Genomic DNA, 27,180 nt, shown 5'->3' on the forward strand with positions numbered 1-27,180 from the left:
TAACAAGAATAGTTCCGTATATATTATTCTAGCATACTTTTATTTACAAAGAACACCACGTTGCGAGAAAACATAAAAACATCCTGCCATAACGTCACTTCCATGGTCATTTTGATTAAAATGTCTGGACAAATAAAGCCCGTTGCCGAAAAAATTTTTTTTGAGGCATATTCATCTGTTTTCCCGAAATTAAATCAATGTGAAGTTATAAAACGAGTTGTGTGTAGAGTTCTCCAATCTTTTAGCTGAGAAAATAAATTTCCTCTTTTATCAAGCACCCAAGGTTATGGCGGCAACATTTAATGTATCCGACAGAAAAACAAAAGAGTCTTTGTTCTTTGTTAGCCTGATTGTTAATTCAATTTGAAGATAGATTTCAAGATGTGGAAAACATTATCTACATTCGCATTCTACCAATTTCAGATGGAGCAGGGTTCACTTTCATTGTCTTGCAGTTTGTTGTTTGAGTTCATACATTACTTCTGCGGGGATGGCAGTCCGTTTACTTTTGAAGTTGTTTCCATTGTACGCTGTCGCCTACAAAAGATAAGCATTGGTTGAACACTAAACAGTAAAGAATATCTTATCTTATGAAAATGAAAGAGTGACTGGAACGATTTAGAAAAAACCTGAAGTTTTGATCCAGAAAATGGACCGAAGTCGGTAAATATGCTGTCAGTCAGGATCTAGATAAAAGAAAAACTCAGTGGAAACATAATGAACTGATATATAGCACACACGTTAATAAATAATGTTCAGAAGTTGAATCCTACCTTGAACATGTTGATAGTAGCTAAGGGAGGCGATGTAATATGAGTTGTCTCTGCACTTTCCAAATAATACTGCGCCAATTCTTTATTCAGAAAGCAATAAACGGTCAGGAACGCAATACCCTAAAGAAAGAAACCATAACCCAATTATTTTTCAATGGATTTTTTAATAAACTCCTATGTCACAACATGCATATCATGATCTTCATATCTATTGGATGAACTGTAACAATGGACTATTTCAGAAATTTCCTCCTCAGCGTACACAAATCTTTTCTGGAATAATCCAACGTAGCAGCAAGAAGGAGAAAGAGTAAATATAAATGAGACTCAGAGAGATTTTATGTTATAATTTAGACCTGCATTAAGGGTATATCATTTTAGCTCTTTGTGGGTGCTATAGCAGTCAAAGGTTTCGAAGAGTTATAAAAAATTAATCCATAATGGCTACCTGTATAGTGTTGAAAAAGAAGAACATGTATTTTGTGAAGTCATCATTTTCTGTGACACGAAGAATTGCGAACAACCAGGTCAACATACAGATTGGTAGCATGATGGCTGTTGCTCGAACGTTGTCCCTAGTCGAGAAATGAATGCTTGTCGTTAAGAATGCGTAGCAAAGAAACCTAAAATTCAAGGTGTATTCATACTTGGGACCCTCTGCCCATAGAAAACTTTATTGACAATGCAGGGCAAATGAGGACAGTAGAATTCTTAAAATCCCTACTGAACCATAGAATTTGGTGTCCCATCTATCTAAAACAAGTCATTGTCCAACTATATATTAGCATTAAAACTCATTCATTGTATCTTCATTCGCTAGAGGATTTGCAACTGTATGGGGTCCCCATATCCAATGAAAACTTTGGTACTATATTGTCAACTTATGTTGAGTCTATAACATCAACATTATACAAGTATCTACAGAATTCAGTCCCCGATAAAGAAATAATCTTTTCACCTAACGCTGTATATCTCTTCTTTTTCAAGCTCCATGGTTTTGGAATCAGGAAGACTTTGTGAAGATCTTGGTGAGAAATAGATCCCAATCACCATACCCAGCATCACCACACAAAACTGAAAAAGAAAATGAAACCGTCGTTGAAAATTTGAAATATCGTCGCCGGAAAATAAAAAAGCCTCATGTCCATTTTCGCTGTTTTGAGAAAAGTACAATCACAATGATTAGAGTGACTTGTTAGCTTTTTTTAAAGCTTCACCCTTTTGTTTGTTACGCTAAATCATTTTTGACTGTAAAAAGATACATTTTACCCACTAAAATAGCCAGAAACACCATAGCAAAAAAGTCAAAACGATAAGGTCTTACCATGATCAGCAAGGCGATGGGAGGAATGAAGACAGAAATCAAGATGGTTCGACTCATCCAACACCTAAAACAATTATCATATCACTTTATTGAAAACTACACAGACAGTTTGCGATACCTTACTGCATTTTTTTACCTGTAAACATCTGTAAACCCAAACCCATTTCGCATTCTAAGAAACTTCTTTTTATCCATATGATTAAAACATTCTCACCGTGTCATTGAGACAGGGGTATACAAAATCTGATTTGAACTGAACATTTTCCTCACTTATGTAACTAAGAAAGAAAGAAGCCGGGGTTAACAAGGCAAGGCATGAAAACTACAGTCTTACATTCCATGCGAAAGGTTTCCAAAATCTTTATAAAATATTGCCATGGAGATGAGCGTCAACAAAACAGCGTAACCGTAACCAAACAGGATGTAGGTACCACGCCTTCTTCGGTAGGTTTGTTTGATGACGTCATTGAGACGATGGTATGATTGCCAACTGAGTGTGAGGAACCAAGTGAAGAGAGATGCCAAGAAAAATTGGAACACAATGATTATCCATTTGCAATGTACCTAGTGAACCAAAGAATTCAGGACATGCTCAAAAGCCAATCTTTTTAAATTACAATGACCCAGTAGTTTAAGGTGTCAGCGCCTTAATTCAGGGTTCCTGGTAGGTTCCAGCTCCTTCCGACGTTCTAATTATTTCATAGATGGTCGGGAAACAAGTAAAAACAATCAAAAGACTGTTTGAAAGATATCCAGACCTTAATCGCCTTTCGCGCATATACTTTAAGAAAACGGAGGAGCTTTGAACACTCGAAACCTCATCTAAAGAATTCAGTTATAATAATAACAATAATAATAATAGCCCCCGCAGGAGCGTAGCGACGAGGAGGCACTCATAGCTTCACGCATAGATATTGGACTGGAATCTTGAAATTTTGCGAATTGTTTTGTTGTTGTTGTTGTTGTCGCGTAAGCATATCCGTAGTTAGCCTATTCCGTAAATGTTCGGGTTTTTCCGGGACGGTAGTATACATATATTATATGTTATATGCTATTACCATTTTACATATTACAATTTATAAGTTTCGATTTAGCTTTGAATAGCTGAAGCGAGTGTTATAAATGCAAATTATAACAGTGTATGATATAACACGAATTATACAATATTACTTGTGCAAATCAAAACAAACAAAATGGCAGAGACTGGTTATGATGATGAGCTCATTATTTGACTGGAAAAGTGTTTTGTATGTCAAATTTTGTTTCTTGTCTTTGAAACTGAATACTAACTACTGTAATTTAGTCAGAAGTTCACTTCAGCAATGATTTCAATTTTCTTTCTGGAATCTTTAAAGAAATTTGCTCAATTTTTCAAATGTACATTTGATATTTTTGTTCAAACTGTGATTTTTTTGTCTGTTATTTTATTATAGAGCTTCTTGAGCTTTAAATACCATCATATGGTCGTAACTCGAGAAAGTCCTTCTTAACTTAGTAAAACAAGATATCGCCAAAGTACAAAAAAGTTGAATACTGTATAAATATGTAAAATTGAATGTAAACAAACTTTTTCTTTTGGTCTTCAAAATAGATTTACCTCACTTAGAGTGTTTTCACTGTTTTTCAGTGTGGTAAATCTATTTCAAAAACCTGAAAAAAGTTTGTTTACATTCGTTTAACTTTACATGCGCACGTTCAACTTTTTCATGCAGTTGTGATAGCCTAAAATAACTTACGCTCCAGTGGTTTGGTGAAATAGCTCCAATTCTGGCTTTCCAAGTTAGGAGGGACCTTCCCGAAGGCATTTAACGGTGGTTAGACTAGGACAGACAGTCATACAGAAACACCATAAAGTGAAAGTATATAGCTATAAACTCAAAAAGTCTAGCTTCCTGAAGGCACGTCTCTTCATTGTCTGTGCTGCGATCATCTTAATGGATTCAATCCTTTCAGCTTGGAGAAAAGATTGCATCATGAAAAAGTACTATGCACTTTAAGAAAAATTAGGCGCATTTCAACTTTTCTCGACTGTACGTCTGAATGGACCACAAAGGCATTCCTTTATTTTTCTTTTGACCAACAGCATAAAAGATTTTGCTTGAGAAGTGCAATCACAGCGTAGGCGAGTGGAGTCCGAGTCTTGGCTAGGATTGGTTTCTATTTCGCCCTATTTAAGATAGCGCAGAACTTTTTGATAAATTTTATCCGCAGTATCCTCTTGACTATTATTTATTAGGCAAAGTAGCAATAGAGAATCAATCAATCAATCAATCAATAATTAAATCAATCAATAATCAAATCAATTAATTATTCCTGATTATTTTTTATGTTTCAATCTTTAAAGCATTAAAAGCTTTATAAGTGCATGACATGACCTTTCATTTGGGGCATTTAGTGAAAGCTATGACTAGTGACTAATTTTTTAAGTGGCTGGCCATAGAATAATGAATCAGCTTTTAGGCAGCTGAGCCGTTGTCTCCCCCAGGGGCCACTTGTATAACATAACAGAACAATAAAGTTCTGTAAGTAAAAGAGGCTGCTTACTTTATCAAAGTTGATGTCGGTGGAAATACCGAAGACGTAAATGGTTTCGGTGCACAGAATGACGAAAGACAGGTTGGAATGGAGAAGGATGGAGGCTTGATTTGTTCTGTAAAGTATAACAAAAGTCATTTCATTAAATCTAAAAAAACAACAGAAATAAACAAATGGAGACTCATGAAGCTTAATGCCAATAACTCTAACACACCCCCTTCTCACAGACCCACGGGAACCTTTCCCACTGGAAAAATTGTCCAAAATATCGTCCCCGGTGGAAAATTATCCTACAATTTTTGTCCCCACTGGAAATAATAAAAAACAAAACAATCCTCACTACAAAATGTAATGCTTTTTTCCAGTCCCCACTGAATATTCTGACTTGAAAAAAAAAAAAGAATTGAAATCCCCAGCCATAAAAATTATTGGAATATCAATCCTCATCGAGTTTCAGTCCGATGTTTTTATCCCCGCTTTCTGAAAAAATCCTACCGGGTCTGTGAGAAGGGGGTGTTCTAAAGAAATATGTCATAAATAGAAGCGATTTATATGACACCAGGTTACAGAACTAGATGTACTGAAAAAGTCTTAAGAAATCATTCTTTTTTAAGCCTCGCTTACTTTAGTGTTTTATTATCACTTATGAAACTCACATCCAAGAACAAGACAGTAATGGCAACTGTAGAATAGATTCAACACTGACTTACTTGTGATAGAAATGTATGAGGAGGGACCAGATGATACAAAAACAGTTGATACCATAACTGATATATATCAAAACATTGTATACATCCTCTTTGACTGCTTGTGCGACCGGCTGTATAAAGAAATGAATGTCTATCAGAAAATAAATTTCATGCAAAGTTGACTAGCTAACTTTGAACGATTACAACACCAGTAGTCCCTCAAATATTTTCTCAAAGGTATTTTATACTTTATTCATAAGGCATCCTGTCTATACCCTTTTAAATCAGGTGGTTGGGAGTCTATAGTCTTAAACCATCTTGGACTCGGTATATTGGCTAATTTTGAATGCATAAAAAAGTCACTCAGGTTTTGAAGGGTGAGGACGTGTGAGAATTCAGAAACTTTTTCTACCTTAACGTTGGTGTAGTTGTAAACAATGAGATAGTGAGCCATGGTTTGACAAACACATTCCACGATACCGTCCACTTTACGAGTTTCACATGTCTCATCCTGTACTTCGATACTCCTGAAAAAGAGAGCACATTATCATTTTGAAAAAGTCGTTAATTTTTAACCCATATTTGACCCTCCAATATTGCTCATTGACCATAAAAATATTTTCCTCGCCTACGTAGCTCAAACTATTCTGTAAATATATCCATAAATCCTATCTCATCCAGGAGATTACATGGAGCATGGATAAACAGGAAGGATACTTAAACAATCCCAGCAAAATTGGAAGATGGACAAGGGGCCGTCCACATAGTACGTACGCACTAAGGGGGGGGGGGCTCTTCTCAAAAGCGTATGCTTGCGTACAGGGGGAGGGGAAGGGTCAAAGGAAAATGTACGTACGCAAAGAAAATTTGTTCATAGCCCCTTTTTTGTCGACTTTTACGCGTCTTATACGTATCAAGGAAAAGAAAAATGTTTCTTAATAAACATTGAGTTTCATGAATGAAATAAAGGTCCGAACCAAACGATTTGAATTCGAAATTTTCTTCAACCGAGGGGGGGGGGGGGGGGGGGTTGAATGAAAAAGTACGTACTTACCAGGGGGTATAGCTAATTGCTTACACTTGCGTACAGGGGCAGGGGGTACTCAATTTTCGACATTTTAGTGCGTACGTACTATGTGAACAGCCCCCAAGCACAATCATATATGGAGATTCCATGTAAATTTGAGAAACTTACCCGTTGGTATAGCTAACTTTGAAGCAAGTTATACCATGAATATAAGCATTCTATAACAGAAAATAACATGACGTAGAATCTCAACCAATCAAATGTATGATCCTTTGTGGGATCTTTGATAGTAAAAAATGGATTGAAAATAGTTTAAGTGATTTCGTCTTACAACACTAGAAGCTAGACCGGAATCGTTTATAATCCATGTACTACAGTGGTTAGAGTGTTATATGTCAATACGATAATTGTTACATACCCCCTTCTCGCAGACCCGGTAGGATTCTTTCAGCTCGTGGAGATAAGAATAACGGACTGAAACTCGATGGGGATTAATATTCTCATGTTTTTTTATGACCGGGGATTTCAATTCTTTTGTTTTCGAGTCAGAAAATTCAGTGGGGATGGGAAAAATGGTAGATATGCTGCAGTGAGGATTGATTTATTTGATTACTTTCAGTGGGGACAAAAATTGAAGGATAATTTTCCACCGGGGGCGATATTTTGGCAAATTTTTCCAGTGGGAAGGGTTCCCAGAGTGGGTCTGTGGAGAAGGGGGTGTTGTTACGGAATAATATCAACCATTTTTCCTTTACATTATTTTCTGCTTTATGTTTTAATTAGTCGTTTAGCATATTAAACTACTTCTAAGTCGGTGTTTTTTACACTTTTGGCAAAAACGTGAAGTTTTTTAAAACAAGTTTTAAAATAAATACAAAATACACCTTTTCTTAATATAATATCAGGGGAATCGGCAAAGGATTGAAGATTCCATTCCATTTTTCCCGAGCCTTCTAGAGAAACTAAACCAGTACTTATAACTTCTTAAAGTTAGGAGCACGTTAGGATTAAACGATTCCATAATGCAAATGGATTATGGATTCCATGAGCAATAACTTTTGATCTAATGGGGCTTTAGAACTGAAATTTGGCAGGATGGAGTATTTATGTACTTTCTATTCCTAAATAAAACATCTTCCAGCTGGGAGCAGTTTTGGATCACCTATTCCTAATTTTTCTTTGAGTTCAAGCCTTTTTTAACTGAGGATTGTAGTATGTTTATTTGATATTAAGTAGTTCAAATTAAACTATTTGGAAGGTTTGGGCTCTTAAGAACACGAAAATAAGATTTCCCACTAGAATAGAGCATCTAAGGATTATCAAATCCTTTATGAAAGTAACATACTTTGCCTTATCCGAAATGAGCGTCTTAGTCTGGAATGAAATATCCTACAGTGCTCTAAACTGATTTTTTACGTTATGCATGATATGTCGTTACGTTAATGACCTAAAATAAGCTCAGATAGAGCCCCGAAGGATTAATAATTCCATTTTGCGACAAGTTGGGGTTGGGGTGGGTTGGGGTAGGTTCACCACTTTAAAATGAAATTTTTAATCCCAAAACGCTCGCGAAACCGCACCTTTTGGTATCTAAGAATGTTTTAAAGTTAAGTAGAAGTGACTTTTGATTAATTTTAGATTGTAATCAGTCCATTTTAACGATGAAATGCATCTTTTATAATTGTTCAAGTTCAGTGATGTTTTTCGGATGGAATTTTGGATCCAAAAGTGCTCTTCATCATTGTTTCATAAAATATAGAGATCATGCAACAAGTTCAGACCATCAGAATCAATTCAAGAACCACCTAACTCTCATAATTCCAAAGTTCTTAAAATCTAATATTTTGGAATATTGGATCCTTCTTCGCTCCTGGGACCAAAACCAAAAGTTCTAAGCTCGTGCGTTACACCTTTTTGGAAGATTTCATCCCAAAATGCTCGTTCAAATTCATTTTATTCAAGAAAAACCGTTTTTTAGAAAATTTAATGTCACGTTTTTGCCAAAAGTGTAAAAAACACCGAACTAAGCAAATAAGTTTCTTAAAAAAACAAGGAGTGTCCTTTTTGCCTGATCACGACAAAGCGTTACTCTAAAATCTACCTTTTGAGTGGGTTTGATACGAACTTGACCTTTATTATCTCCCGAATGTTTGGATGATGGATATTTGAGAATAGAGGTGGTAATCAATTCTCCATAATGTGTATTGGTGGACGCTGATGGAGGGAACGTCCTGAAATACGAATCCAAAAATCTCAATTTTGATAATATATTATAGAACTTTTTGAAGTAATGAAATATTAATGGTTTGCAGCAGTTTTTGAGCTAGATGTAGTTTGAATAAAGTGCGTTGGAAACTAATAAAGAACTTAAACTTGAAGTTCGCGTTCATTGATAGCTTACGAATCGGGAAGAAGTTGTTTCATGAGATGGCCAACTTGGTAGAAAGAAATTGTCAGGATTCCAGTGTAGAACTCTAAAAATCAAATTTTAAATTTTAAATTTTAGATGTGTACTTCACAGGTCTATCGACCTCAACGAAACAATCAATACAGTTAGACACAAGGTTCTTCAACCGCTCGTGTGGTTCTTCTTACAAACTTTCTTGAAGTAGAGCCTGAGGACTTCCTCTTACTTTCAATACACAACATTCGTCTTTCTCCTTCACTGTTTTTTCTTTGGCTTTTTGATGCCACTCCTTTTTTTGTTTTGCGTTGCAGGAAAGAAAAAGAGTAAAGTGTGATAGCGTAAATTCCATCTGCGGCTATTCTACCTCAACATTGAAAATTCTTAGCGAAAACAAAAGGAAGAAGATTTGGGGTATTGTTGTGAAAAAAAGAACTCGTTCGTACTTGTAATCTCATACACGTCATTGGCAAAAGCGCCACCTTTACCAAACGCACAATTGCTGGCTTTCCCATCTTGCTTATACGTTTGATGTAATAACGGTCCAGCGGCACATGCACCTCCGTCGTGTAGGGCAAAGACGTTGAATTTCTTGTCGTAAGCTACGGCACCGCATTTCTCAATCGCGTCAGTACGGATGAGGTAATTGTCTTGTAGCGTGGAGTGTTTGGTTTCCAAGGAGACGTCGGCGGCGTGGCGATTGTAGTCCGCCCAACAACCGATCGGTTTATATGACCCTGAATTTTGGTTGATAATAATTACAATAAACTGAGTCTATTAAAGTCTGTCTCAAAAATATGTGGATACTTTAGTTCAGATACCTTATTCAGTACCCATCCATGCTATGTTGGAAACTTATACACCGTTGGAAAGATATTTCCAAAGAGGATAATCTAAAGAATAAAAGATTTTGGAAAATTTGAAGATTTTTTCTACTGTTTTAAAATTCATGACATGAAATTGTGTTCAGATTTTCATATATATTTTAGATAAAAAGTTACAGCACTGTTAAGTTGGTCATTTTTGCTGTTTTTGGTCAATTTTGGTTGTTTTAGGAGTAATTCAAAATTGAGCGACTTCTTGGTTTCTTTTATGAGACCTGGTAGGACATCGAAAAACTCTCGGAGATTCATACTTTTAATACGTACCTTTTTGCTTTAAAAGGTCCATTACTTGTTCTTTGAAGATTTGATTGGAGTAAATGACAGAAAACTTGGAAGAATTATGATCGCTTTCTTGCATCAATTGAATGCCATTGAACCTTCTCATCTCTAGAAGTTTGATCTTCATATCTGGATTTGTAAATGGTAATATGATGATAGTGAAAGATGAGGATTATTAATTTAGTGTCTATGATATTTGCTTTAAACTTCTCAGGGTAAGAGGTATGTATTCTTTTCGATATAAAATAATACGTTTTGGTTTTGGTTAGAACGTCGCGACCTTATCTTACTCAAATGTTATGTTCATTTCAAGAGTAGTTTAATGGGCCCTTTTGAATGATCCAGGTCCAGAAAGATTTACAATGATATAATATGTAGTAATCTCTGAACGGGAATAAAATACTATTTGAAAAAATATAAATTCTGACCGATTTCAGACCCCACATCAACCAATTGATAATTATTGATATTCTCAGGATTGGTAGTTGAGAATGTCTCCATTTGGTCGATCATGAAATCTGAAAGTAATGTCGCCATGGCTTGAATACTATCCAAATATTTGAACATCTCTGCTGGGCCCTTGGAAATAATTAAAGACATAATTAAAGAGACAATATTACAAAATACCTAATGAATACACTTTTTTAAGGAACATTGAAGCTTTCGGATGTTCTTAACTTTTCTAAAAATGTTCTAAAAATGTTTTTATTTTCTCCATTTTCCTAAAAAATCGACCTTTCGAGTCCACAAAGCCTTAAAATGTACTTAACTTGTTCTTAGCATTTTGGCCATCGAAGCCTTATGTTCTTATATTATATATTTTGTTCTATAAAAAACGTGTACGCAATTCTGATTGAAGTTGTAAACCATGATTTGGTAGAATATTAGAAACAGAAAATTGATAGTTCGACCAACCTGTGGAATTCCAAACCAGGCTTTGTGATTGCCTCGATCAAACACGTGATTCAACAAGGTGTTCAATGTCTGTAAAAAAGTAAAGGAAAAATATTTGAAACTTTGTGGTCGTTTTTTACACACACCTTTCTTTGATTGATTCTCAAAAAAATACCCCCCCTCCGTGTATTGAGTCCGACCCGATTAAGGTTGAAATCTTCTTCGAGTTGTTCCTAATCAGTCTCTAAATACACGTTCTTATAACATACCCAATTGTCCTCCTCCAAAAATTGACAAACTCAACAAAATGTAATCATCGAATATTCCTTTAAAAAAGAGAGTATCTTAAGTGTCAAACTAAAAAACTCACATTGAAGAAAATTTTAACTTGTTGAAAATCTCTTTCTTTTTGATGTTTGGTGAAAAGCGATAGAATATCAGTGAAGAGATCTTTGACAGTCAACACATCTCCTGCATACAAGACAAATAATGTAGGATCTGTCTGATACACGAGCTGTGAAAGAATATCTTCAATCGACGTCCAATCTATCGCATTACTGGTATTGATCAGTGCATAACGGTTTTGGATTTGAATGATCCCTTCTTTGATACATTCAGTGAGATCTGGAGCATGCCATTTGGATGTTTTATTGCAAAAACGTTTCGCTATACCTGAATGAAACATAAAATAAAGGGATACTCAGTTTTTATACTAAACTTTAGATTTAGTGTGGCTATTATTGGATAAAGCCATAAGGTACAAGTATGAAGGGATACTACAATGGGAGTTTTACCTACAGTATACTTGAGCGTACGTACTTTTTGAATGCTCCTTGAATCATTAAGAGAAAGTTATCACAAATTTATCGGGTCAGATTTGAGTAGTGGAATAGCAAATGAATGGTCACCTATGAATGATGATCCGTACCTTTATTCTCATTATTAGGACATGTTTTTCTTAAGGTGAGTCCGACCACAGTTTCATCCCATTCGATGCCTTGCGTGTATTCTTCAGCACAATATTTACTCCATGTCAATTGGTTACTCTCAACTAAACAAAACGCAAATTTAAGAAAACAAGTTTAAGAATACATTGAAAGACTCTACCGCTTTGGTGGAACGCTGATACACAAATTCCCTATTAGCAGATTTATGTAAAAAAGCCACGAAAAAACGTCGAGTAAAGCTCTGATTGGCTTAATAATGCTTACATAAACATATTTTTATCAAAATGTTCCAAAGAATAAGGTAATCTTTGCATGTCTCAGCCAATCAGAGTTTTACTCGACATTTATTGGGGACTATGTTACATGAATCTGCTAATAGGAAAATCATGTAGTGAAATAATTTGCCGTATAAACACGATCACAATCTGCACCATTTATTTCACTTGATATGGACATGGCAGGTACAGTCGTAGCAACAAACTTTTGTGGGCGCTATCAGAATAAAGACATAATGAAATAGGGGATTGGCTATAAGTTTGAGACGATCAATCGTAAAAGAATTTATGAGCTCGATCATTGATGCTTTTGAATTATGCAAAATTAATTCGTAAAATCAAATATCCATTAAGTCTTACCTTTACATGAGCGTTGATCATCCATCAAGACGAAACCTTGATGACATGCGCAACTAAACGTTCCAATCAAATTGATACATTTTTGTTGACAACCTCCGTTGGTGACGAAACATTCATTCGTGTCTTGGTGGAATGAAAAAAAAAAGAAAAAAAAAGCAGTGTAATATTAAATGGTCAATCGTTGCTCTTCAAATATGACAATTAGCGAATAAGCCCGCTTTGAAGTTGATGATCTGCTAATTGGAGTACTCAAAACTGAAGTTTGAAAATTCGAACTGGAATGGGAAAGATTAGTTCAAAATATAGAAAAAGTGGAATAGCAAAAGAAATTGATTTTCCAGAAAAAATCTTTACCCCCACTGTTGAGGATATTGATTTTTCGAAGTATCGAACCCCCTGGTTATCCTACGTTATTAGTAAAGACCCCCTGGATATCCTCTAAACACCTTATAAAGATGCTTACCCCTGGATATCGTATTTTTTACTTGAAAAGACACTTTACCCGCTGGATATCCGCTCCCTTGTAGATATTTAACCCCCTGGATATCCACTTTTGAACAAAAATCGTTAACCCCCTGGATATCCTCAACAGGGGGGGGGGGCATGGACTATTTCTGGAAAAGCCCTTTAGCGGCAGTTAACAGCGAAAAATTGTTCTTACCGATGCAAACGATTCCATCCCCTTCAAATCCTTCTTGGCATTTGCAGTGTTCACCACCGGAAGAATTGGTCACACAAATCCCATTGGTTGAACAATCATCCACACAAAACCCTTGGAAGAAAATGATTAAATTTTAAACAGGTATTGCATGGCCTTTATTGTGATTTATTAACTCGACGTAAGTGATATTCAACGACGCGAAGTGGAGTTTGAGAATTGTGTAGATGAAAACAGTTGACAGGTGTATAATAACAACATTTACTTAACCAAGATTCTCTAGATATATCATTGATAGTTGTCCCAATACACTAGACACTTTTCTATTGAAAAAAATACGTAAGCCCCTAACATGTAAGCCTTTGAACTTGGAAGAGATAGTTGTTATGAATATTGAACAAAATAAAAAGAGTTACCCAATTTTGTTGATTCAAAAGTGTTAGGTTTGACATTGAGATTTCCAAGTTTTCCACGGACAGCACTTGCTAACATTTTATCCACCAGAATATCGTTATTCAGTTTCAGAACAATGACTATTGAGGCACGAACGCTACCAAACCTAAGGGAAAGAAACGTGAGATAATATTTTAACGGTAGGAACGTTCTTGGGTAGAGATTTTGATTTGGAAAATTCTCAATGATAAAAAATTTCCCAAATGTTTCAAAATGTTATATCGTTGCTACCAAAACTTGATCAAAACAGATCAAAATGCAATATCTTATCAATAATAATATAGACAAAAAAAAATGGATTTTTCGCGGAAAAAGACTTTCGCACTCGGACAGAAACTTAAGGGCCCTGACCATAGTGAATTTTTCATAATTGCTGTGTTTAAAATGTGTTTTCTGACTGATGTAACCAACAAAACTATGACATGTTATACATTTTATGTTAGAAAAACTATTCCTAAATCTGAAAATTCAAAAATTGCATTGGAAAAATTTGATGAAGAAGAAAATGAAGACTTATTGCGAGGAAGAGTATTTCAACTTTGAAGAGCTTAGTTTCGGCGAAGAAAAAACATTTTGAAAAATCTTTCGCAGTAGATGGTGTATCTTTTACCGAATAATAAAACTTTTTGCGGAAAATTTTTGTAAATGCTTCCTTGTCTCGAAATCTTCAAAATAGTGGTTTTTCATCAATTTTTCATCTGGATTTTGCTTAAAAAAACAGTCATAACTTTTGGCACATCTTTTTAGAAAAATTTTCCGCAAAATTTACAATAGTTCAATTCTTTGCGGACAGTTTGAAAAAAGTTCGAAACAAAAAGGTTAATTACCCATTAAAACTTAGCACTTTTTATAAAAGAAGGTGATGCAACATATTATTAACGTCTTTTTAAAGTTCATAACGTCATTTTTGCAATTAAGTTCTTAATTACTCTTAAGAGGTTTGATTAAAAAGCAATTTATAAAGGCAATTCTTTGTTAAAAGTGTTAAAGAATCTAAAACATAACTTTTATGCTCAGATACTAAAATCAATTTTCTGACTATGGTCAGAGCCCTTAAGTGAAGATGAGTCTTAAACTTCTGCCCGCAAAAGCTTCCGCTAAGTAGTAGAAGTAGCAAAATAGTTTGAGAATTCTCTTTAAGAAAGTCAGTTTTCGCAAATTTAATTCGTTTATGCAACGAAGCCCAAAAACATCAAACTGAGATAGAGAGAAAGTGCACTTACATAAGGCGAGTGATGTTTGATCTTAAGAATCCGTCATCACCATTGTAGAGTTTAGTCACCTTCAAAAAATCAACAGAATTGTTATTAACTTTAAATGGAACTTAGTTTGGCGGCAAGGATGTTAGGTGACTCTGGTGGTTTCGATCAAATTATCTTTTCCTTCCCGAAAACTGAATTTACTTCGACATCCGCTAAATATAAAACTTTTTCAAAAATTCCCCTAATTCCCTCTTGGGAATCTAAAACACAATCTAAAATTAAACCAACCAAGCCACGAAAATAAGAAATTTACAAAAACATAGCATGTTGTATTAAAAACTAACACAGACCATATCTCTCAGCGAGTGCAATAAATCTGAAAGTTCGTGGGTAAGATTCTTTAAATTAAAATATACCTGAGTTTGAATGATTTGAGCCATATTTTGGAACTGTTCAGAAGATTCATCTAACATTTGATCATTCCATGTTTGACCAGCAAACGACATCATTACGTTGTATTGGGTTTCTTGCATTTCTAAGAAAGAAATCACTGATCTATGAGTATTTGTTTATTAGACCCGAGTTTCAAAAAGTAGAGCGAACTTTAAGAGAAAGGAAGATCCAAAAGCGCTCTCTGGAAGAGTGTTTAGAGATAAAGGATATAAATGAAGGAGAACTTACTGTCGCAATTGATTCCATCACCAATGAACGGGTACAAACAATGACATTTGAAAGCGCCTTCGATGTTGGTGCATTGGCCCCGATCTTTGTTGCAGACATTCATCTTCTCATCTTCACATTCGTTTATATCTGAAAAAACGAGAGACTATATTTTTTAAGTTAATCGTCAGCCGTGCAAAATTACTCGAATCTGATTGGTTTAGAGGAGTGCAATTAATCGTTAATTGCACTATTACCACTTTTTGCACTCTTCGGCGGGGGGACACTTTTGTCCACTTATTCTTTTCTCCCCAAAGTCCTGTGTCAGAGACTTTTTTTTACTATATAATAAAAAACAAAGACATTTTTTTTCTTCAATATAAAAAAGAACAAAGAAATTTTACGTTACAATAGCTTCTTTTAATTGAAAACAAAGAAAAATTACACTGCAATGTTTTCTTTTCAAACAAAAGAAAAAAAGGAGGTTTTCGAATGTATTTACTGACGATTACCTCGGAATCGTATGTTTTGTCATGCAATTAACGATTAATCACTCGTAACAAAGGAGAAAATACCGTAATTTGCACTCGTCCTTCGGACTCGTGCAAATTACTATTTTCTCCTTTGTTACTCGTGATTAATCGTTAATTGCACTCCAAACCATACGATTACTAGTACAAATTGCTTTTTGTCCATCTATTTTTATACCACCGGCTACATGCTTAACATTTTCAAAGAGAGAAGTTTTGCAATTCAAAGTAATTGGTATTTTGAGGTGTTTGAGATTTTAACATCTCCAACTCTTCTTTCATAATTTCTTGAAACCCTTGTACTTTTTTAGAGATCTTTCAGATTTTTTATCAAAACAGACGGAAACCATATCCATCGAATGGGTGTGCGACACTGCTGTCTTCACAGGTCCTTTTGGATAATAATCCTTTAGCAAATTAGAATCAAAGACACTTTTAAAAACGGTGTAAGAGGCTTGGTAACCAATTCACTCACCTTCACAGTGTGTCCCGTTTCCTTGGTAACCATCATTACAATGACACGAGTATGACGAATAAGTATTTTTGCAGGTGGCTTGTGGATGACAGATATTGGGCACCAAACATTCGTTGATATCAAAACAAGTGAAACCACCACCAGATAAACCTTGGTTGCAGACACATTTGTATGAACCGATGGCATTCACACATGATGCATTGACCGAGCATTTATCGATCCTCAAGAAACATTCATCTCGGTCAAAACATTCTTTCCCGTTGCCATAGAAGCCATCAAAACATTTGCAGTCGTATGAACCAATCGTATTCGAACACGTGGCATTCTGATCACATTCATTTTCTCCCAAACATTCATTCACATCAATACATTCGAATCCATCACCACTAAAGCCCTCTTTACACTTGCAGTTGTAATGAAAATACGTATTAATGCATTGCGCTTGTGCATGACAACGGTGCGTGTCATATAAACATTCATCAAAATCAAAACACGAAGTTCCGTTGCCATAGAGACCAGTTTGACAATGACATGTGTAGAAACCTTCATTGTTCAAGCACGTGGCATTCGGATGGCAATCGTCTATTTCGAGTAAGCATTCGTTGATATCTAAAACAAAGAAAAAGTTGCTTTTTAACATAAGGGGCAATTTAGGAAACATTTAAAATCACTGCTTAGTAGCAGCCACCGACAAGGTGGTGTGAAAAGATTATGCTGTAGTAAAAAGGCATTTGATAACCTTCCTTCCAACCACACCTTGTGAACAGGCAATTGACTCTACTAAATAGCCGTCCTTTGTTTATTTTAATGGAAAAATACTTTTCATGATATGTAACATTGCAATGTCTTCCACGGGCCAAACAGCTGATTGGTTGAAAGTGACATATTGATTGATTTCACGTCACTTACAACCAATCAGCGGTTGGGTCCTCGGAAGACATTGAAACGGTGCATATCATGAATACAAATAAAAGCTAAACATCTTATCATCTAAAACTAAAATCCAAAAAAGGCTTATCTAACTCCTAATTCTCACCTTCACACAAAGTTCCATTTCCCTGGAACCCAGGATGACATGTACATTGAAAAGAACCAATCGTATTGATACACGACGCGTTACTATGGCAATTAGCTGTTGTTAGCAAACATTCGTCTTGGTCATTACATAAGTTTTGACCATCACCGGTAAACCCGCGGTTGCATTCACACACAAATGAACCATGGGTGTTAAAGCAAGTTGCGTTGTCATGGCAATCATCCAACCGCAAAAGACATTCATCTTGATCAAAACAATGTGTTCCGTTTCCATAGAAACCTTTATTACATCGACAATTAAATGAACCGTTCGTATTGGTGCATGAAGCGTTGTCATGGCAATCATGTTGCTTAGTTACGCATTCGTCAAAATCGGAACATTCGAAACCGTTACCTAGGAAACCAGGTAAACATTTGCAACCGTAGGAACCTTTATTGTTCAAACAGACAGCATTATGATTACATATATGATCGTTTGTTAGGCATTCATTTTTATCCTCGCAAACAGTTCCGTTACCAAGGTAACCTGGTAAACATGAGCAATTATATGAACCATAAGTATTGATGCATTGAGCATCAGTGTGGCAATTATTGTCTTTGGCGTTTGAACATTCATTAAAATCATCACATTGTGTGCCATTTCCTATAAACTGTGGATGTTTACAAAAACATTCAAAAGAGCCGTTTCCGTTCAAACAATAAGCTTCTGGATGACAATCGTGTTGGTTGCTCTGACATTCATTTATATCAAGGCAAATGAAACCATCCCCTGAATAACCATGGTTACACGAACATAAAAATGAACCTTTGGTGTTGGTACAGAATGCATTGTGGTCACACACGGAATTGTTTCTTGAACATTCATCGATATCTGTCAATAGAGAGATGGGAGAATGTTCTCGACAAGTCCCCCGCTGAGAGGGGAACCGTCTGTTAGAATACGTGTGTGGTTGTGTGTGATAGGTGAATGAAAGCACATCTAAAAGCGCCCTACTTTAGAATGCGTGTATGAATGAAGTAATAACCAGACAATGTATTTATAGATTATTTCAGATTTTTTAAATGTATGAATTTATGGATGTGATAAGATACCTTGGCAATGCGTTGAGTTACCATGGTAACCTTGACGACAGGTGCACACAAAAGAACCGTATGTGTTCAAACACCAAGCATCTTTATGGCATGGTTCTCTAACCAAGCATTCATCTTCGTCAATGCATTGCGTGCCATTACCCAGAAACCCTTGTAAACAATGACAAGAGAAAGTGCCTTGCTCATTCACACATTGTGCATCTGGGTGACAATTATGGGTCGAGGTGTTTAAACATTCATTCAAATCTTCACAAAAAGTTCCGTTACCAACATATCCTTCTGCGCATGCGCATTTATATGATGAATACTGATTGGTGCATATGGCGTTACTATCACAATTATTTGTTGATGACGTCAGACATTCATTGACATCTTCACAATACTTTCCGTCTCCCATAAGACCCTTGTTACACGTGCAGGAATATGAGCCAATCAGATTGTGACACGTGGCATCAAGGTGACAATCGAACGTTTGTAATAAACATTCATCAACGTCTAGAGCAAAGAAATGACCGACTGACAAGAAAGTTTGGTTTTTATAATTTAGCTTTATGAACGCAGATGACATGACAAACTGAGATAAAATATTATATTTCATAAAAACAAAGTTACAAAAATGAGAGTAGATGGAAGGGACGAGAAGCTATACAAAAGTTGTTGGAAGATTTTTGCAAGTGATTTTCGAGGTCCATTGTTTTTCTTCTTCAAGTCACGTGATATATAAGCGAGCGCATCGTGAACTAAAGAAAAGAAAAAACAGAAACTTAAAACCATTGAAAGCTAAGCGAAAAAACAACACGGAAAAATTCTCAAAATCCACTCGCAAAAAACTTCCAACAACAACAAAACGGGCAAAAAAACAAACGAAAGAAATGAAAGAAACCTCACCTTGACAAAAGGTTCCGTTTCCATGAAAACCTTGTTGACATTGACAACCAAACGTTCCATTCAGATTCGAGCATGTGGCGTTGTCATGACAATCATCTAGACCTTCTAAACATTCGTCTATCTCCGTACATTGGAAGCCATCGCCTCGATATCCCGATAAACATTCACAAGTGAAATTACCGAATGTATTGGTACATCGAGCAAATTGATCACATGGTTGGTTGAAACACTCGTTGATATCCTCACAAACAAAGCCATCACCTTGGAGATCAAAACATTGACATGAATAACTACCATTTGAATTTGAACAATGCGAATGCTCAGAACAATTATTAAGTTTCATATGGTTGCATTCGTTTATATCATAGCAAGTGAAGCCATTCCCCAAAAAGCCAGGGTTGCAATGGCATGCAAACGAGCCATTCGTGTTGAAGCAAACTGCATCTGGATCGCAAGGCTCTGACAGACATTCGTCGATATCAATACAGGAGGTTCCATTCCCAGAAAAACCTTGTAAGCAAGAGCAATTAAAAGTTCCAGGCATGTTCGAACAGATAGCATTAACGTGGCAATCATTTAACGAATCATCGAGACATTCATTAATGTCATAACATTCAAATCCGTTCCCTTGGTAACCTGGTAAGCATTGACAAGAATATGTTCCAATGGTGTTTTGACAATCTGCTTTTCGACTGCAATTATTGGTCAAATCTGAAAGACATTCGTCCAAATCAAAACATTCAAAACCATTGCCAAGGAATCCTTTGCGACATTCACAACTGTAGTTACCGATTCTGTTTGTACATTCAGCATATTGATGGCATTCATTCAATGAGTCATTCAAACATTCATTTTGATCAAAACATTCGAAACCGTCCCCAATAAAGCCTGGCTTACATTTGCAAGTATAGTTGCCCTTAATGTTTGAGCACGTGGCGTTCGTATGGCATCTATCAATAGATTTTAAGCACTCATCGACGTCCTCACAAAATGTACCGTTGCCTCGATAACCCGATAAACAATCACATTGAAAACTTCCAAATAGATTGGTACATCGAGAATGGGCGTGACAGTCGTCTCGCTTTTCCAAACATTCATTGACGTCATTACACCACGTGCCGTTTCCATAGAAACCAGTTAAACATTGGCAACTAAATGAGCCAATCGCGTTGATGCATTCCGCGTTGGTATGACAATTATCGACTTGCTCTAAACACTCATCGATGTCTTGACAGAAAGTTCCATTGCCTTGATACCCTGGTAAACATGAGCAACGAAACGATCCTTCCGTATTCTGACATTGCGCATTCGAATGACAATCATCAATTCCTTCGAAACATTCATCAATTTCATCGCAAACAAATCCATCCCCACGATAACCAGTCAAGCACTGGCATGAATAATTTCCGAAACCGTTTATACAAGTTGCGTTTGAATGACATTGGTCGGTCTGTAAATTACACTCGTCCAAATCTGTACAATTGAAACCATCACCATGGAAACCTTGAAAACATTTACACGAATAATGTCCAGGGTGATTGATGCATTGCGCGTTGACGTCACAATTATTATTAACAATCGATAAACATTCATCGATATCATTACACTCGAACCCAGTCCCTTGGTAACCATGGTTACATGTACAAGAATAATTACCGACAAAATTTCGACAAGTTGCATTCGAATGACATTTGGACATTCCATTTTCGCATTCATTCAAATCTTGGCATTGGAAACCATCTCCAGTTGTTCCTTCGATGCATCGGCAATCATAAGCTCCAACCTGATTGATGCAAGATGCATATTGATGACAATCGTTAGTTTCTGGAGATAAGCATTCATTCAAATCTTGACAATCTTTTCCATTCCCCTCATAACCTTCTACGCATGTGCAGTTGTAGGAACCGAAAGTGTTATTACAAATGGCCTTCTCGTGACAATCATCCCGACCCAGGTCACATTCGTCGATATCACGACACGAATAACCGTTACCACGGAAACCTGATTTGCACGTGCAGAAATACGTGCCGACCGCGTTCACACAAAGCGCGTTCGAATCACAGGGGTGACCATCCAAGCATTCGTTGATGTCTTCGCACCAGTAGCCATCTCCTTGGTAACCGAATAAACAATCACAAGTATGGTTGCCAACCGTGTTTGTACACTTCGCGTTCTGATGACATGTATTTAGTTCTTTATCTCGGCATTCGTTGATATCCTGACAATTGATTCCGTCACCAGAAAAGCCCGGTAAACATTGGCAAACATGACTCCCAATTGTATTTGTACATGTAGCATTGGAATGGCATTGATGTGTTTCACTGGAACATTCGTTAATATCTTTGAACGAAACAGAGAAGAGGTAGTCCATTTGTTAGACATGGTGTGTATGTTTGTGTGTTTGTTTTGTGTATGGATAAAAAAATGACAAAATTGAAGAAGTTATAGAGCATTGATGGAAATCACCCTCGTGAGAAATAAACAACAATAGACTGGATAATCTAAGTTCAGAATCAATCCTGTTGCAAACAATACTAGATTTTTGACATCAAACCTTGACAGAATGTTCCATTCCCCGAGTATCCAATTTTACAGGAGCAAGTAAACGAGCCAATAGTATTGTTGCATGTGGCATCCGCGTGACAGTTGTCTTTGTTTTCCAAACATTCGTCCACGTCTAAGCGAAGTGTGGACAAATTATTATCGTACTTGATTCGTCAGAATATCTATACAGGTCGTAATTACCGAGGAAATAATCTTCAGTAGTATAGGTCTGTATGCATTGTTATATTTACATTTTAATTCGACTAGGTGCTTAGAACTCTGAGTAGAGTTGTTTTAAATGTTCTGCCACTACTTTCACTAGGTATATATCATGCGAAGAGCATGCGAAAGGTTCAGAAAAGTGTTTTACTATAAAAGCCATGCAAACAATGAACAGGAAAAAAAGAGACTGGATACCAACCTTTACAGTGTGTTCCATTACCCATGAAACCATGGTTACAAGAACAATCATATGATCCATAAGTATTTTTGCAAGTTGAATTGACATGACAATTATTATCAAATCTTTTGCATTCATTCTCATCTAGAAAGATGAGAGACCATGCTCCAAATAACATGCAGATTTTTTTAGTTTAGTGTGTCTGTACATGCATGTTTGGAAGATAGTGTGTAAAGTGAGCGTGTGAACAAGGTGTTCTTGGTTGGCGTGGTGATTGATGCTTGGTGTGACAAGTGCATGGATTCTGCCATCCTTTATGGATGTTTATAAACTTATAACTTTCTCCCTCTTTCTCTAAATCTCTAATCGAGTAGTATGTCCCATTAGGCACAATCTTGTTACATATCACTTTCCTGTCTAACGTGCAATGCAACAATAACAAAACAAATAATCGAACAAAAGAGAATCTTACCGTAGCACGATTTCCCGTCACCTTGGAAACCTGGTAAACATTTACAGGTATAAGCTCCTTCAGTATTAATGCATTGCGCGTTTGAATCACATGTAAATAAACCAAGCACACACTCATCGCGATCTATAATAATGAATTTGAAGAAGTTACTAGAAATACTTGAACATTTGTCGGAAAACTGAATACAAGAGTAGGATGGATGTACAATTAACCAGTAGAACTTAATCCAGTATGACTTAGTTTACCTTAGACGCAACCAACTCCACTCGCATCTATTTGGAAAAGCAGTGAGTACGAGTAGCAGTTAATACAATGGTTTCCCTGACCAGAAAAGGTTAAAGTAGGAAGGTCTTCCTTACCAACACAAGTTTTTCCATCACCAACGTAGACTTCCAAACATTGGCATTGATAAGAACCAATAGTGTTTGAACACGTGGCTTTGTCGTGACAATCATTCGCTTCCTTGCATTCATTGATGTCTACAAATGGGGGGATGAAGACAGATTGTTAAATGTTGAAATTAATATCTTATCTTTGTTTGAATACACGATGAAGTAGTTGTACACCCAAAGTACCGATAACAGTGATTGCTTTTTTTAAGTGATAAAAAAATGATATAAAGAAATCTTTCGATGAAGACTGGAATCCACCTTTTCGATGCAAAATGTTTAACAACCGAACCCAAAATTTAGCAAAACAATCCAAAGAAAAAATATACGATTAAATCAGTGGTAAAAATCAAATGATGGAAATAGTTCAAAACAAATGTCCGACTACTGCCACTATCCAAGCCTAATGTAAGGACTTAATAACATAAAGACTCGTCTGTACGAGCGAAGGGCGAGATTGATACTAGGTCTAAATCTATCAAAACGAATGAAGTAATGCCCCTGTGTCACAGTCCCACTGAAAAATTTCGTCCCAGGTGGGAAAATACCCTGGAATTTCAGGAATTTCAGTCCCACTGATTTCGTCTCCATTCGAAATTCAACCTTTCCTACTGGCTTTTTTAACCTTGGAAATAACTCGTCTGCAAAAATACACTACGTACCAGTGCATTGTTTTCCATCTCCTTTAAAGCCCTCTTTACATTGACAATAGAATTCTTCTCGTGTATCCACGCAGTTTGCATGTTCGTGACATTGATGGATTGTTTCGTTCAAGCATTCATTAAACTCTGCAAAATTAAGAAAGAACAGATAAGCAGGTTACGGGTAGAGGGATAACTTTTATTAAGAATACTTGTGTATGCGAGTCGCTTCATTCTCCATTAAATCCAGCATAAAAACCTTTAAAAATCGCAGGTAGTATATAAAGAGCAAAAATTCGTCAGATGATACCAGCAGCCAATCGCCAGCCTACCGACATCAGCCTAAGAGCGCTTAATCTTTTAGAAGGTTTTAGAAGATGACCGCAGGCTAAATTTAATCTGTATGTTAAAGAATTTCTACACTAATGGACAAACCAAGAAGTAAAATTCGGCGTACCTCGATACCAATCGCAAGATTTTCCGTCTCCACGGTAACTCGCTTTACACAAACAATTGTATGAACCAATCGTATTAGAGCATGTAGCGTTGCTATGACAATTATGTCCAAGAATGCATTCGTTACGATCTAAAAAAAGCGAAAAAAGCCAATCAAGCCAATGTAATTATGTATTTTATTTTTTCAAAGTGTTCATTTGACCTGCAAAAATTACTTCGAAATTCACTCGAATCCTGAACATGAAGCCAAAGAATGATATTTTTTTGCTAAACCTTTCGACAAACCTGTTGCTTTATACTTGATAGCAAAACCATTCAACTCTGTATCGTCATCAGAAACGAAACCAACACTCATGCCACCAGCTTCGACAGATTCACCAGGCGGCAATGTGAACCCACAGTAAACTTTCGGTTGCAGTCCACCAGCAATGACAGTAGCATAATCATATGAACACGTATCTTCAACATTGAAATCAAGAAATTCCATTTGGACATCCATGCCGACACCAAAGTCGATTTTCCATAAACAGGTTGTTAAACGGGGATATTTGTTTGGGTAATTGGGTGTTTGAATGACACCTTCATACTCTGTCACCTCACGGTTGCAATTCCCTACAAGAAGAAACAATAAGTGGTTCGAAAAATGTCCATCAAGTTTGTCACCAGATCTTATTCTTTACAAAATCTTCACACAGAATAAAAAATAAGGCATAATTGTCTGAAGTATATTCCGTCACAAGAACTTTTCTACGTTTTTAATTTGTTACGAATCGAATTCGAAGGACATTAATTTCGACTTTAAAAGAAATAACAAAGAAATAGTATAAATTAAATACCATTAAAATCAAGAAGGAAACCACGGTGATTTTCTTCTTCAGTTTTCATTCGAATAAGCAGCATATTTGACGAAGAGACGACAGGAGTTTTTTTGCCACCGCAAAATTTTCCTTTCAAAGGACTAATGGTTGTGTTGCCATCAAAGATTTCAACAAAATCGGTGGCATCGCTACAATCATCTGCAAATGTCTGATATGGAAATTGAATAATCAAACATGCCGTTTCTTTTCCCTAATGGAATCTTTATTATTTCTGGCGTAATGATCAAAGCCTTTCGTAATGATCAAAGCTTTTTTAAAGCAAAACTATCTTGAAGATTCGACTAACCTTTATTCCTTTATTGGTAATTTAGCGAAAGGACAAAAACTATTGTTTCGACTAGGTAAGAAACTGTGAATTGTGACTAGAAGTGTCAGGTGGAAAAGTTGTTGAACGTACGTAAATAGCAGTTAGCTTACCTGGCCTGGTTTCGCCATCTAAAAAAAAATAAATAAAGAATATGATAAACCAAAAGAATTATTGGACTTAGTTGAAATGATTGAAGAAAACCCGTTGATGCCAAGAATAATAAGTCATTATTGAAACAGAAGAGAGTTGTAAGGCTTGGGGACAACAGAAGTTTTTTTAGCGTTGGTGCAATGCAACATGCTCCATCCCAGCAACACATGGGACAAAAAGTGAGGGAAATACCCAAAAGACACGCACATTTAGCTGATTTAGAATCAATTTTGCTCCGTTGTCCAAGGGACAAAAGTGAGAGACAGACAAAATGTTATTAAAAGTGTTGTCGATTTCACTTTTATTGGTAGAAAGAAGAATGGGGTGGAGACACGAGAAAGTATTTCAGGTTGCTGGGATGGAGCATGTTGCATTGCACCAACGCGAAAAAAACTTCTCGTGTCCCCAAGCCTTAAAGTATGAAAGAAACCTACAGAGAAATCACTGAATTGAATATTGACAGTATTTCCAAGGGAGACCATGATAATCCATCGGCAATCTAAACTTTTCCGATATGAAGGATAGTCAGGTGATTTGATTTGGCCAGCCCATTCTGTACGTGTAAGCACACTGGCGCATTGTCCTATAAATATTGTTTGTTTATAAAGAAACTGTCAATGAAGAATTTCTTCGACGCAAGGAAGGAATTCACAATTTTGACCTTTTACTTATCGATCCCAAGGGCAGATTATCTACCAGTATCTACAGCGAATATTTGAATATCTACATTATTTAGTTATCGTCCTAAATTCAGGAATTCACAACAGTCTTTCAAGCTATCACAGACCAAGCTAGAAACAACGTCCCTGATCATAAAAGAACAGTAAAGGAACAATCGAAAAATTTGATGACAAAAGTTGCTGCCAGCAATTATTCTATAAGATAATTAACTTACCGTTAACGTTTTGTATTAGCACAGCTATCATAAACAACCCATACAAAAAGACGACCATCTTAATCCATTTGTTGATTCAACGGTAAAATAATTAAAGCATTTTCGAATTAGCTTTCAAATTAACAAAAACATTTGATTCTATTTACAGATACTCAGAATACGTTAAAATTTACCCAGAAACCTTTATTAAAATATTATTACATAATTAGGTATAGCAGTTTGGTATATAATTAAGTATAGCAGATAGAGCTTCGACCTAAATTAAATCTAGGTAAGCCAAACCAACTAAGAATAAGTTGGACTTAAACCGACTGAGAATCTAAATTCATCTTGTCACTAAGAACACTCGAAGATAAAAGTCTAAGTTGCGTTGGTCTCGATCGAATTCGATGAAAATATTCATTAATCTCCAAATTATGGAATGAAAGAAAATTTCTTATTCTTATGCAATATTAAAACTAGTATAAAGAAAGAGCACTGAAAAGAAAAGGTGATTTAAAATTTTTTATTTCAAGTGAAGATCATTTTCTTAGTGTGCGCATGACCGCAATTGTCTTTACGAAAACGTTCTTTTCGATATCAAAATCATTTTCTATTGTGGTTCAAAAAACGAAGAGAAAACAGTGAGTTACTGAGTAATCAAACTATCAAAATTTTATGAGTG

The 27,180-nt window shown here is 36.0% G+C and overlaps 1 protein-coding gene across 1 annotated transcript; it reads right to left on the bottom strand.

Moving 5' to 3' along the window:
• LOC136807485 (fibrillin-2-like) lies at positions 1 to 26,829 on the bottom strand. The gene is made up of 38 exons (XM_067064068.1): positions 26,517 to 26,829; positions 26,056 to 26,204; positions 25,582 to 25,599; positions 25,123 to 25,312; positions 24,572 to 24,898; positions 24,288 to 24,416; positions 23,852 to 23,977; positions 23,160 to 23,279; positions 22,801 to 22,923; positions 21,939 to 22,061; positions 19,385 to 21,724; positions 18,497 to 18,991; positions 17,406 to 18,275; positions 16,370 to 16,978; positions 15,386 to 15,514; positions 15,121 to 15,239; positions 14,726 to 14,784; positions 13,466 to 13,608; positions 13,053 to 13,163; positions 12,392 to 12,514; positions 11,738 to 11,860; positions 11,180 to 11,481; positions 10,831 to 10,899; positions 10,344 to 10,494; positions 9,901 to 10,044; positions 9,199 to 9,489; positions 8,750 to 8,822; positions 8,450 to 8,579; positions 6,517 to 6,566; positions 5,734 to 5,848; positions 5,343 to 5,452; positions 4,642 to 4,747; positions 2,432 to 2,661; positions 2,098 to 2,161; positions 1,732 to 1,847; positions 1,222 to 1,348; positions 774 to 893; positions 1 to 537 (listed from the first exon to the last, which is right to left on the bottom strand). Exons 1-38 carry the CDS (start codon positions 26,572 to 26,574, stop codon positions 442 to 444), a joined length of 8,778 nt encoding a protein of 2,925 aa, XP_066920169.1. The 5' UTR covers positions 26,575 to 26,829; the 3' UTR covers positions 1 to 441.
• Between the last annotated feature and the right edge of the window lie 351 nt (positions 26,830 to 27,180).

The sequence above is a fragment of the Clytia hemisphaerica genome, unplaced genomic scaffold, assembly GCF_902728285.1.
Source record: "Clytia hemisphaerica strain Z4C2 unplaced genomic scaffold, Clytia hemisphaerica genome assembly, whole genome shotgun sequence".
Classification (NCBI taxonomy): domain Eukaryota; kingdom Metazoa; phylum Cnidaria; class Hydrozoa; order Leptothecata; family Clytiidae; genus Clytia; species Clytia hemisphaerica.

Excerpts from the sequence above, each read along its gene's own strand:
- LOC136807485 (XM_067064068.1), bottom strand. The coding sequence starts at position 26,574 with ATGGTCGTCTTTTTGTATGGGTTGTTTATGATAGCTGTGCTAATACAA. Across the intron at positions 22,924-23,159 it reads TGATGGAAAAACTTGTGTTG|ATCGCGATGAGTGTGTGCTT; the intron begins GTAAGGAAGACC and ends TCATTATTATAG. Across the intron at positions 4,748-5,342 it reads CTCATACATTTCTATCACAA|AACAAATCAAGCCTCCATCC; the intron begins GTAAGTCAGTGT and ends TATACTTTACAG.